The sequence below is a fragment of the Passer montanus genome, unplaced genomic scaffold (genome assembly GCF_014805655.1).
Source record: "Passer montanus isolate IOZ18808 unplaced genomic scaffold, ASM1480565v1 scaffold3, whole genome shotgun sequence".
In the NCBI taxonomy this organism is placed as follows: domain Eukaryota; kingdom Metazoa; phylum Chordata; class Aves; order Passeriformes; family Passeridae; genus Passer; species Passer montanus.
Window position 1 is genome coordinate 4,037,133 of NW_024367707.1, and position 12,848 is coordinate 4,049,980.

At 43.5% G+C, this 12,848-nt stretch overlaps 1 protein-coding gene across 3 annotated transcripts; it reads right to left on the bottom strand.

Moving 5' to 3' along the window:
- Positions 1 to 2,372: 2,372 nt before the first annotated feature.
- PRDX4 (peroxiredoxin 4) lies at positions 2,373 to 10,738 on the bottom strand. Of its 3 annotated transcripts, XM_039714466.1 has the most exons (8): positions 10,010 to 10,325; positions 8,171 to 8,288; positions 7,100 to 7,216; positions 6,432 to 6,554; positions 5,692 to 5,822; positions 4,137 to 4,171; positions 2,813 to 2,859; positions 2,373 to 2,496 (listed from the first exon to the last, which is right to left on the bottom strand). In XM_039714466.1, the coding sequence occupies exons 1-8, from the start codon at positions 10,308 to 10,310 to the stop codon at positions 2,493 to 2,495; spliced, it is 876 nt and encodes a 291-aa protein (XP_039570400.1). In that variant the 5' UTR covers positions 10,311 to 10,325; the 3' UTR covers positions 2,373 to 2,492. The 3 variants fall into 3 exon arrangements, with proteins under 3 accessions (XP_039570400.1, XP_039570401.1, XP_039570399.1); XM_039714467.1 differs by lacking the exons at positions 2,813 to 2,859; positions 10,010 to 10,325 and adding an exon at positions 10,604 to 10,738; XM_039714465.1 differs by lacking the exon at positions 2,813 to 2,859.
- Between the last annotated feature and the right edge of the window lie 2,110 nt (positions 10,739 to 12,848).

Here is a 12,848-nt window from a genome sequence, read left to right on the forward strand (position 1 = left end):
CACTACTTGCCTTGCAGGAGCATTTTTGCTTTTTCTGTAGAAGACATGCTCACAATGGTATCTGCATTTTATGCACTTCCAAGAGAGGCCCCTGAATATATTCTGGGGTTTGGGAAAGCAGAGATGTATGAAATTTAAGTTTTCCACTATTTCAAACCTCAGTTGGAGTACTGGAAGAACAGACTGCTTGGTCATTTGTTCATTTCAAATATGTATGATCACATGGCAACTCAAGTCTTTGCTCAAGGACGTCCCTATTTCCCCAATACTTTTTATTCCCATTGAACTGCATTTAAAAAAACCAAACAACCCTATGCCATCCCATACCATGTTTAAAATATAAATGTGCATTTATAAAAACCTTGAACATTTACTCAGCTATGCTGCTGTGACTTAAATTTGCAATGGTCAAAGCATGTGTATGGCCCCAGTTTTCTTCAGTCACTAAGTGTTCTCAGCACAATTTTCTGTTCTTGACTCAGGCTGTGTACAGCTTTTGACATGTGCTGGTGCTGACTGCTACAGAGATACACCCTGTGGCTGTGCTGCTGTAACTGCTCACTGGGCTCTGCAGAGCCATGAGCTGGGTGGAGAGTGTTCAACACATGGCAGATAACTCATCTCTGTCTTTATCAGGTGTCACTGGCCAGCTCAGTGCCAGAGGTTCCTGCAGCTGGGAGAGCATTAGGTGTGACAGAGCCAGCTGGCTGGAGAGGTGGGCAAGGCCTCTCAGGAGCAGGGCACCAGCTCTAAAGGGGCCACAAGAACTGTGTTCATTTTGTGCCTTGGGCTGCTGCTGAATATCCATGTGATAGCTGGGCCTGCATTTCTCACGCTGCAGTGGCTTGGAGTTATTTGAACACTGTGTTGTTCTTGGTGCTTCAGGGTTGATGTAAACAGAATCCAGAGTGAAATTCAAGGTGATTTACATCCTAGTCACGTGAGAAGGCACGTCTCTCTAGAAGCAGCCCTCTGGTTTTTGCTATCACGGGCTGGAGCAGCACATTAGGAGCCTTTGGGGTTCAGCATTGATCCCATTACCCTCCAGATGGGATGAGGGACTCCTTTCCCCAGACCTCCCAGGAACAGGGAGGCTGAGGCTCAGTGAAGCTCTGCTTGCCCTGGCTGTGGTTCCCTCTGCCCATGGCATGTGTGTAGGTGTTATTTGTATCAGAGCTGAAGTGAAGGAAGCAGCTGTTCCTGCTCTGTGTCTGCAGTGACTAACATGGAGAGCTGCTCAATACTCACCCAAGTCCACAAAATCATGTAACTTCACAGGACAAATGCAAGTTCTGGGTGGTTCTGCAGAAATGTAGTGAAGAGTCTTTGTCTAGGGCAGGGAATTGTGTGGTCTGGTGAGGGAAGGGGAAATGAGTTCTCAGACATGTGGGATCCAACCAAGAGTAATAATGTAATGGTGCAGATTAGAGATGGAAGATGCCTGTTGACTTTTCAAGGATGACTGTGGTGCAAAGCTGACACACATTTCAGTTGCTGTTTTTCCAGTTGCACAGACTTTAGAATACTATATAAAAAACAGGAAGAGGTGGGAAGAAGCAAGATGACATCCTCAGGAAAAGGTTCTCCAGTGCACACAAGTATGTCTTACATGGATATGTTCTTTTCACTTGAAAGAAGAAATTCTTGTCCATCAGCCACAAGAGTTTCTGATGATCACATGTCAGTACTTCTCTTGGAAAGACTACAACTACTCCCTTAAACCTAGGAGCCACAGTTAGAGAGTGGATTGGCACAGGACACTACCCCCCACATCCATCTGTTTACAGTGCAGGGACAGGGACAGAACTCAGAAAATGTGAAACGGAATCAATCTGATCAGCAAATGCACTACAAATTTAAGCATAGAAAAATTTACTGGTTCAGCCCTTGAATCACATGAACTGGTACAGGTGTGTTTTTTTCAGTGCAGATGTAATGGTTTATATATAGTGTCGGGTATGTTCTTAGTAGTTGAAAAATCTTTTCAGGCTTTACACAAACTCAAAATTTAATTCAGCAACTGTAACTTATTCCTGGCTTTTAAGTTATTGCCACTGGACTACAGACATATGTACCATAACCAAGTGGCTCTTTTCCAGCTGTAGTTTCTAGAATGTGACCAAACACACAAGATTTTTGCAGAAATTAAGAAATCTATTTATAGCAAAAGTCATGAATCTAAGCCCAAGATGCTAAGTGGAGTTGGGGAAGACTGAGCATTAAAATACCACCTAAAGAGAAAACATGTATTTCATAAGAATATTCTCTGATGACTAATGATGTACCTCTGCTTCACACAGGTTAGGCTTCTGTTTAAACAATGAGCCCTTCAATGTTTTACTACCATTACACATTAATCAAACTCACAAAAGTACCAAAATTAATGAAATTTTATTGGCAAAAATCAAGTTGAATGTGACCTATTGAATTCAACAGAAGCGAGCCTCAGTTTAGTTTATCAAAATACTTCAGTTTTCCAGCTGGATCTGGAATTATCTGTGCAAGAAAGAAAATGAAAATATTAGTCAAAAACCAAAGCCACAAAAACATAGCAAACTGTAAAGCTAGAACAGCTTTCACAGTAAGATGCTACTGCCAACTCACTTGCAACACTGAAGAGTAATTTATCACTTGATATGCTACTAATTACTGTTCATCTCTAAAGGTACCTAACAGCAGTAGCAGAGAGATTCAACCAATTGAGGCATGAGAGAGTGCAGCCTACCAAAGGAAGGATTTTGACAGCTTGCCCCAAAAGCAAGATATTTTGGTAAATTAGTATCTGTAATCCAGAGGCTCAGAATTTACTTACAGTTCTTCCCTTGGCCACCACACTCTCATGGCTTCCTCTGGTTTGATCTAATTAAATCAAACACATTTAGAAGGCATGACTACATCTTTGAGAAAGGCTTTTTCTACTACTCTGCTATTGTCTCTATCTTTTGTACAGAGCAGGTGGAGAATGCTTATGTACTGTTTCACATTACTAAATTGGCAATGCTGTTAGTATCAGCATTGTAAGACTGTTTGTTAGAAAAAATATCAATGTCATGTTATCTAGGTGATCCTAGTTATGGAGGGCAGAAGTTTTCAGTACCAAAATATGAATGTTGGGCCAGCCAGCCCTCTTTCATTTTACAGTCTTGATATCCAGCTTCCCCCATTATGACACTCCTCTGCTAGCTTGAAAAAGTTGACTCCCAGCCTCAAATCATCCTAGGAAACTTTCCCATCCAGCAAAGAAACACGGTTTAACATTCCACTGGTTTTACTAACAAGTACAGTGCTCACTAACTCTGCTTAGAGGCTGCTGGGACGTGGTTTTTGCTGAGCCAGCACTTTAACAACAGTGCTCTGTCATCACCAGATGGTTCAGAAGGAAGCCACATGCTCAAGTAAGTGACAGTGATCTCATCTGAACGAGGCAGCTCAGTGAAAGTTTCATTATTCTGCTGAGGCTCGCTCTGGGCCAGGGAACACAAACAAGTTCAGTGAGTGTTTATGTGAACTCTGGCTCCTCTGCCTCCAGTCACATGGAGCCCAGGAGTAGCAAAGAAGGGAGGGCAATTGCACTGCAAAGCAGTGCTCCCTGCTGGAGTGCTGACAGTGACACTGGCTCTGGCACATACCGCAGCAGCCTGGGAACTTCTGTCTGTTTTTTTAGGTAGTGCCCAGGATGTGCAGTAAGAACCATCAAGAATTTATGCACTGGCTCTGGCACATACCACAGCAGCCTGGGAACTTCTGTTTTTTTAGGTAGTGCCCAGGATGTGCAGTAAGAACCATCAAGAATTTATATGGACAAACAACCAAGAAAATACAACAAATTCAAGAGTTTTGAACTTTCCCTCATCAGGTGTTAACAGGAAAAAGTTCTTGATCACAAACTCACTGCTGATCAAGTGAATGTTGTTTCCAAACTCCAGCAGGAGTTTGAAACAACTGGGAGATGTCTAGTGGGAGGGAAACAATCCCCTAATTAAATCAATAGTAATCCAAATGGTGTAAGTTTAATAATGTGACATTACTCATACCTTCTCACTGAAAGTTGCTGAGATTTAGGATTTGGCTCTAGCAGAAATGGTAACTGAGTGCTTGTTAGTACTACATGCATATTAATATAAACAGTGACTTACTGTTTCACTGCCAGGTTTCCAACCAGCAGGGCAAACTGAAAAAAAAAAAGGGACAAAGTTAGCTCAAGTATTTTTACACACAGTGTCACATGTCAATATCTGAAACTATTAAATGTGCAGTTTTCTTTACACATGGGATGGTGACCTAGCAGTTTACACCTGACACCACCCACCACCACTTCAGTTACCTGAAAACTGCAGATCTCTGGATGGATGCCTATCTTTAGTGTAATTCTTGTGCCCTTCTACAATAAGTACTGGCAAAGTGGTATCTGGGAATGAACACCTATTCTAGTAAAACAGAAGTTTTGCAATAAAATTCAGGTGACTACATAGAGACCTCCCCTTCTTTCTTTGAAACCAAAACTAGGAGCATTTTTTAGCAAAGAGATCAGTTCAAAGATTTCACAAGAGACTAATTTTATTTGTAACCTTGCTTAGGTACAAAGGGATTGCAGCATGTGCTTACCACGGTGTGGCTGGGACCATCTGAACAGCTGCATATTCTGGAGTAAAGCTCTAATCTATTCAGAACTCTCCCTCTGAGGCTTCAGCCCAAGCAGTTATGTCACATTACACTGCTTTAAGACAGGCTGGCAGAAAAAATGCCCCACATGCTAGCAGGAATCGTGGAGAACTGTTATTCTGTGCAAAAAAACCAATGAGGTGTCTACGGAAGCTCTCCTCAATATTCATGTAAAAGCTGGGAAAAAAAGTGGTATTCTGTAAACACTGCAAATCAACATTCTGTAAGCTGGCTTTGCACTAAATGTGGGGAAATTTCCTTAGTCAGATGTGCATAGCCTAAGTATCAGCATCTATTGTTTCAAGTCTGTACAGCACAGCAGAATAATGATTTGCACCTTCATATAAAGGTACTTTCAAATGCTTGGAGACATTGACTTGAACTGGAAGTTGCTAAATGTGCATTCATATCTAAACAAATCTTCAAATTAAGTAATTTAAAGAAATGTGAAATAGTTCACCCCATGCTTGAAATGGAGGAATAAGAATTCTTGATATAAAGTGATGATCTGAAGACAGTAAAATTGCTTTGTTGGGGAAAGATGATCACACAGCACTTATACAGAAAACATAAGTAAAGGTGCTGTAATTTCCACAGTATCACTATGTATCTTGACAGGAAACACTCATTACTTGTCACAGGTCCTCACTGAATGACACAGGACAAGGATGGCCTGCATCTCCATTATTTTAGTATGCAAAAATGTACTGAAATATTAGGCCTCATTTTTCACAGCCTCATATTTAGTACAATTTGTGCTATGCTTGTGACACATGGTACTTCATGCCAAATTCAGACTAGAGGAATGCTTTATGCTCTCATTCTCATGGATGTGAAGCAAAATGTAAATTACTATTCTAGAAACAACCTGAGGACCTGGGACCACGGAATCAAGCAGGGCAATCAAACCACTTCAGTCACTGTATGAGGCCAGTTCTTAATGCTACTGAGCATCTTTCCTCCAAAAAGCTAATACAGGTTCCAGGCTAAGTAAAACAATCTTCAATATGGCAATACTTAAAAGAGCACCTTCTCCATGTTTGTCTGTGTACTGGAATGCTTGTACTAAACGAAGTGTTTCATCCACTGATCTCCCAACAGGAAGGTCATTCATGGTGATCTGTCGAAGGATTCTCTTATTGTCAATAATGAAAAGGCCTCTGTGGGTAAAGAAAAACTGTGTGTTAGGAAACAGAATTAATAATAGTGGTGTTTTCATGCACTATTTTATGTCTGCTGGATGGGAGAATTTGGTCTTTGCAAACACCATGTAATACTCACCACCAGTAACCTACTACTCTTTACCTGGGTATCGGAGGACTTGAGCTGAGCTCCAGTTAAAACCAAAAAAATATACTTTGCAGAACAAAGCTCTGACAGGCCATGCCAGGGGATGCTGCAGATGCTAGGGCATTACAGGGATCCCAAAAGAAACTATTCAGTTTTAGGCAAATCTATCTCTTCAGGTAACCTTAGTCTTGACTCCACCTGGACTTGGGAGGTCCCTGAGCAACTGCAGTTCTGGGGAATCCTGCACATCTGCACTGCCCTAGGTACCTACTGATGCCTGCTGTTAAACAGGATATTAACCTTCACCCCTCTTCTGACTCATTATGACTACATTTTTGGTGTTCTTCAGTATTTGCTACTTGCCATGAATCCCCAAGCAAAAGCTGCTCTAAAAGAAAAATTTCAAATGCTTCTTTAAATATAAAGCAGTAAGTATTACCCCAGCAAAAACCCAACCAAACTGCAACGCAGTGAAATACCTAAGTGTATGTCCTTGATCTTCCAGATACACTCCATAATCCTTTGAAATCTGGTGTGTCAGATCAGAAAGAAGGGGGATCTTCATTGGTCCAAGTCCTCCTTGTTTACGAGGAGTATTAATCCTTGGAAGGAAAGGAAATATAGATGTATGTCTCATACACATTTATATTCCCTACACAAGTCAGAAATCATAAACTACATCAGCACGGACAGAAGGATTTAGTGCAAGTGACATCTTTTCTGTTCTGCACACAAAGGAGATGAACAGTATTTGTGGCTTGAACAAAATGTTCACATCTTTTGCAGTTTTGGCCATCTCTTAATGATGACCTTTTTCTTATCAGTTGCATTTGCTTTATACCAATGTGCTCGTGACCTGGAACAAGTCAAGCATTTACCATAGTTTCATTAATATTTTCTTTTTGTATTAGTAGTATTTTTTGGACTGAGACACGATATATTGCAAGCAATACACATTAAACAAGCTTAAAAATAAAGGTACTTTCACACACTAAGGTTAAAATTTACTTTAAACATTTGTGTCAATAGCATCACACTTTCACATATTATGATATACCTCCACAGGCTAAAAACCTGGGGAGTACTGTTCTTTTGCTAAGCTCAACTATGAATAATGTTTAGTGAAAGACAAGAGAAAGATACATACCATGCTAAGTGAGTGAATTTTGAGTCCACAGAACATGCTACTACTTCAGTATTTATTGCTCTGAATTCTTCAATTCGGTCACTGAAGGCAATTATCTCAGTTGGACAGACAAACGTACTAGATGATTGAAGACAAGATAAAAGTCAAAATTTCATTGGAAAGCCAGTAAATTCTCTGCCTAACTCAAAATGGTGTATTTATCATAAATTATTTTAGCTTTTGCTTATTTTTATTGTTCTTTCAAGTATTTAACCAAAATGCTGCCTGACAAATTCTCCACCCCTAGACTCCAGCTTAGTTACAAATGGATTATTTCTGAAGACTATAAATCCATAGTTATTTTACAATCTGTATTCAGAGCTTGTACAGTTACTTTCTTTTAGACTTTACAAATATGGCTGATTTTAAGCACTATAAGCCAATTTTTCCAGAGGATCATACTATCATTTGTTGTTACTGTGCAAATCTGCGTGTTTTAACTAATTTATCTTCAACTTTTTCTATTACAAAAGAACTAAAGTAGTAAAGCTAATGATGATATAATACTAAAAGCAGTTATGCATCTCTGTCCTGTTATCTTCATTTAGTGGAAAAGAATGGGATTGTCCTTTAAAAAGCAGAGATGTTTTCACTCAATCAGTGAAGTTACTGCATTCTCAGTAAAGGATGTCAATGCTAAGTGCTCACAGGATGCTATGGGATGAGCTTAAAGGGAAAATGCCACCTCTTGGATATATTATATACACTCTAGCAAGGATGCTTTCTTCTACTTGCAGCACTGATTTACAGCATGAAACAGAACACAGAGTCTGCCTAACTGGGTAACTACAAAGTTGTTTGTTTTGTGTGGAGACACAAATTAGTGGACATGGTTCTAGGACAAAGACTGTTGCAATATTACCAATGCCTGATGAGAAAACAAATGCAAAGAATATATTTTCTTCTGTCGCTCCTTTCTTCTCTCCCAAATTCTTACCAAACAAAAAATACAAGACCTCAAAAAAAGAGGTGAATGAAATATGAATCTAGTGTAGCTGCAATCAGTGGTATGCCTACAGTGTTCTTACTTACAAGTCAAGAGGATAGAAGAAGAAGACAAGATATTTTCCTTCATAATCTGTTAGCTTCAGCTCTTTAAACTCTCCATTAATGACTGCTGTTCCCTCCCAGTAAGGTGCTGGCTTGGAGACTGAAATGCAAAGAAATGTTGAATTAAAAGTCAGAGTATAACACCTGTGTTCAAACCAAGCTGTCCAAGGACAGCTGTTCTTCCTTTTGCTTGAAAAACAACCTGCAGCACAGTTCCAAGATGAAACTGCTTTCCAGCTCTAAACAGGGGGGTACAGCATGATGAAGAAATGAAGGCTTCAGTACACATACAAAGTAAATAATTTGACCAACCTGTGCTCATACATGAGCGCTGCTGATCACTGATAATCAAGGCCACACAAACCTTATCTGGACTGACTGAACAAACGCTGTGTGCACTGCCAGCAAGGCACCTGCTGGACTGAAGGGGAAAGCTCTTTAATACTTCAGGTACTCTCACTATTCTGTTAAAAAATAGCTGGTGGGAGCCAGAAGCACAAAACAGTTCAAATTCACTTTGCTACTTTTTAGCCATGGAAACCTGTCTGGAATTCTGGTCCTCAAAAAAAGTATGCCACAGCATGGTCAAAGACAAACGCCTAAAAATGTAACATATGTTTATTGAATTACAACTCCTAAGCAAATTTTAACTTGAAGACAGCTGTGCTTTTTAAAAATATCCAGTTGAAAAGCATGAAATATATTTACTGTTCCTATCAGAAGGGATTAACCTTGAATTTAAAATATTAAAAATTAATCTGCCAGGTACTATTTTCATACAACTGTGAATTCTGAGACAAAGGATAGGGTGTGCTGGAATTACAAGGTGGTCTGAATACACTTGCCATGTCAAGGACATTGACATACATATCCAACAAATTAGGGAAAAGCTTCTGAGAAAAAGATATGGAATATTAAATATTATCTGGACAGTGCCTGAATTGTTTGGCTCTCCTTTCCTTAGGACAAGCCACAGCTGCAGAATATAGTTACCAAGGATGTATAACAAGGACCTTCAGATTAGGAAGGAGAAGTAAAAGATATTAAATGAAATACTGCATATCTTGACCCCTTTCTAAATTAAGGTAGTTGTTTTTGCAGTTATAAACATCTGTTGGTAATAACTTAAACTGCAAAGGGAGAAAAACCCAAACGGTATCGGTTACAAATATCTTGGCTGCTTCTCCTTTTTTTTGGTTTTTTTTTGGTAGCATCTGCTTGCAGACGTTTAAAACCGAACGCAGACCCTGGCTCGGTGAAGGAAAAGGATTTCAAATGGAAGGTACTATCTGTGTGATCCCTCTGTACTCCGTGCCCCGCAGGACGGGGCTTTGAGCGGATGTCCCTGCACACCTCACAGCGATGCCATTGCCGGTGCTTGTGCCCCGGTCTGTGCCGTACCGCATTTAAACCATCCGAGCACGGGCACCAAGGCAGCGCCAAAGCCGGCGCGGCGGCGGCGGCTCACGACAGGGCCCGCTCATTGTTCTGATCCAGCGCGAGCACGAAACATTCCTGGGGATCCCCCGGAGCGCTTCCCTGCGCTCCTTCGCCATTTCCGGAACCACGGACCTCGCTGGACGCCGGTGAGACGGCGGCGGTGACCACGATGGGAACGCAGCTCTGCAAGGAGCCGGGCCGCCCTCCCGTCCGTCCCGGAGGCCGCAGGCAGGGCTGCCGCGGGGCCGGGAAGGGCTCGGGAGCCCCGCGCTCGCCTGACGTGGCGCTGCCGCCGCCCCGCTCCGCAGCGCCGAGCCGCACTGCGGGCACCTCCCCGCCCCGGCCCCGCCGCTCGCAGCCCCGGCCGCGCCCGGCACCTACTCTTGGCCTGGCTGAGGTGCAGCGAGTGGTCGGAGACGGGCAGCCGGGCCGCCTCGCCGGGGTACACCTGCCCGCCCGCGTAGTAATGGCACTGCTCGTCCCCGCGCTGCCGCGCCGGGCGCGGCTCCTCCGCCTCCGCCTCGCCTCCCAGCGCCGCCGCCAGCAGCAGCAGCAGCAGCAGCGCGGGGCGCCGGGCCCCGCCGCCCGCCTCCATGTCCCGCCGAGCGACTGCACGTCCCCGCGGCGCGGCGAGGGGCGGCGGCGGCGGGGAGGAGCTTGGCCGCACACCCTCATGCCGCATGGCCTGGCCGGGATGGGGCTGAGGGAGGCGGGCGGGAGCCTGAGGGGCTGGGGGTGTGCCAGCCCCGAGCTCTGCACTGCCACCCCGGGGCAGATCACGGCCCCCCCATCACAGATCACAGGAGCCCCATCCCGGCACAGGAGCCCCATCCACAGCCGCCCCGGGGCCTGCCCCGTCCGTGGGGCCGGGCTGCGGCCTCGTGCTCCGGCCTCGGAGGAACGGGGACTGATGTGCGTGTGTAGAGAGAGGGGGAAACGCCTGTGTGTGCAGAGAGCGCAGCAGAGAGCACGTACCGGGAGTGACCGCAGTGGTTGTGAGAGGCTCCCCATCGGCTGTCATCATCTCTCATCTGTGGCAGCGTGGGTTCTGTGGGCACGGCAGCACTCGCGGTCGTACCCAGCTGTGCCAAATGCAGATTGTGCATTCCGGCCTCATGAATTCAGGAAATGCAGAAAAGGAGTATTGCCTCAGGCCCCGAAGCTTGAATTGTGGCCAGCTGGGCAGCGACGCGTGAATGGGCACCGTGTAGTGCTCGTGGTGACTGCAGGAGTGTCGCTAGACAGAAACTAAACACTAAGTGCCTTAATTCACAGAATCACGAAATGGTTTGGGTTGGAAGGGACCTTTAAAGATAATCTGTTCTAATACCCCCTCCAATGGCAGGGTCATTTTCAGCTAATTCAGGTTGCTCAGAGCCTGTCCAGCCTGACTTTGAATGTTTCCACGGCTGGGGCATCCACCTCTGCTCAACCTGTGCCAGTGTTTTGGAATTTGAAACCATTGCTCCTTGTCCTATCACAATAGGCCCTGCTAAAAGGTCTGTCCCCATCTTTCTTATAAACCCCCTTTAGGTACTGGAAGGCTGCTCTAAGCCCGGAGAGAGCTTTCTCTTCTCCAGGCTGAACAACCTCAACGTTTGCAGAAGAGATGCTCCAGCACTGTGATCATCTCTGTGACTCAGATGCCTTGGTTCAGGTTTGCCTTGTGAGAGGTCATTTATGGTTGTGTTTGAGGGTCCCAGGGCGAGGGAAGAGATGAGAATCTTGACTCCATGTTTCAGAAGGCTGATTTATTATATTATGATATTATATTAAAATGCTATACTAAAACTATACAAAAAAGAATAAAGGATCCATCAGAAAGCTGGAAAAGAAAGGAATGGAGTGAATAACAAAATCTTGTGACTGCTCACAGCCTCGACACAGGTGGCTGTCAGTGGTCATCACGTAAAAACAATTTCACATACTGGGTAAACAGTTCTCCAAATCACATTCCAAAGCAGCAAAACATGGAGAAAAGATCCTGGCAAAAGGATTTTTCATAAAATATGTCTGTGACAGTAATTTTTCTCAGTGCTGAGTGGATTGTGGTTCATATCACAAAATGATCACATATGTCACAGATAAGCATAGACAGAATGTAATTCCACAGTGCACTTAATAACAAGATTTTTAAGACAGTAAGTAGGCTTTGCCAAGCAGTTGGTAAGGCTTTGCAGCACAATTTCTGGTTGAACTAGGCATACCTATTGGACAGGGACAGGTCAGGTCATCTATCAAGTGTATCAATTAAATTGTACCCAGGGCCCTTAAAAATGAGGGTGTGAAAGAGCTGGAGCTATCCCTTATCAAAAGTCTTGACCTTTTGTGCTTTGAGCACTGTGGATGCCATCCTCTGGGAAAACTGGTGGTCCAGTAGAAGTTCTCCAGACTGACGATGTCAGGAATGTCTGCATTGCAGCCTGTTTCTGCAGATGATTTATGATAAATGCTTCAGGATGCTGTGGTACCTGTGCCAGAATGAGGGCCATTTTCAAAGAATAAAGGCTCTGTAAAAGAAGAAAAGAATTAGCAAGGCACCTATGATTATATATTGTGTCTCGAAAAAAATCCCAATATTTTTGTGGTTTCCTGTAACAGATTTCTCTCTTTAGAAGGATACTTCACAAAATTAAATTCACAGGAGTGGGAGAAACAAGATCTTGCAGGCATGCTTGGACTTCTTACCTATGATTTTGGTGTTCCTTTCTCCCAAAGCTTGGACTTCTCTCCAGAAAGGTCTCCTTTTCCTTCCCATCTCTTGTGGTATTTGCCTTTAAGTTCCAGTCTAGGTTCTACAAGTTAGTGTCATGCCACTCATGTCCTTACTGCCACAGTAATAATCTTCCTTGGGCCCACCTGAAGGCAGTGGGTTGAAGGAATTGAAGATTTCTGAGGGTCAGAAGTGTAAGGCTCTGGAACAGCCCTCTCATGAGTACAGGAGCAAAAACACTTGCATAATTACCAGGCTTGATCAGCATGTGTGGAATTATAAAAAAAATAATTATTAAATGTCTGCCTAGAGGGGAAATGGACTTTGTGGCACACGAGATCCCCTTGTCCTGTTTTTTTCACAGGGAGTTGGTGGTAGCCATTCTCTGTTTATACTTCCCCAAGTGTTGAAAGCAGAATAAAAACAATTCTTTTCAGTGCTGCTGTTTGAGTTTGACACCCCTCCCCTATCAAGATCATGCCATTAAGAGGAGGGTGAAGAAAACCT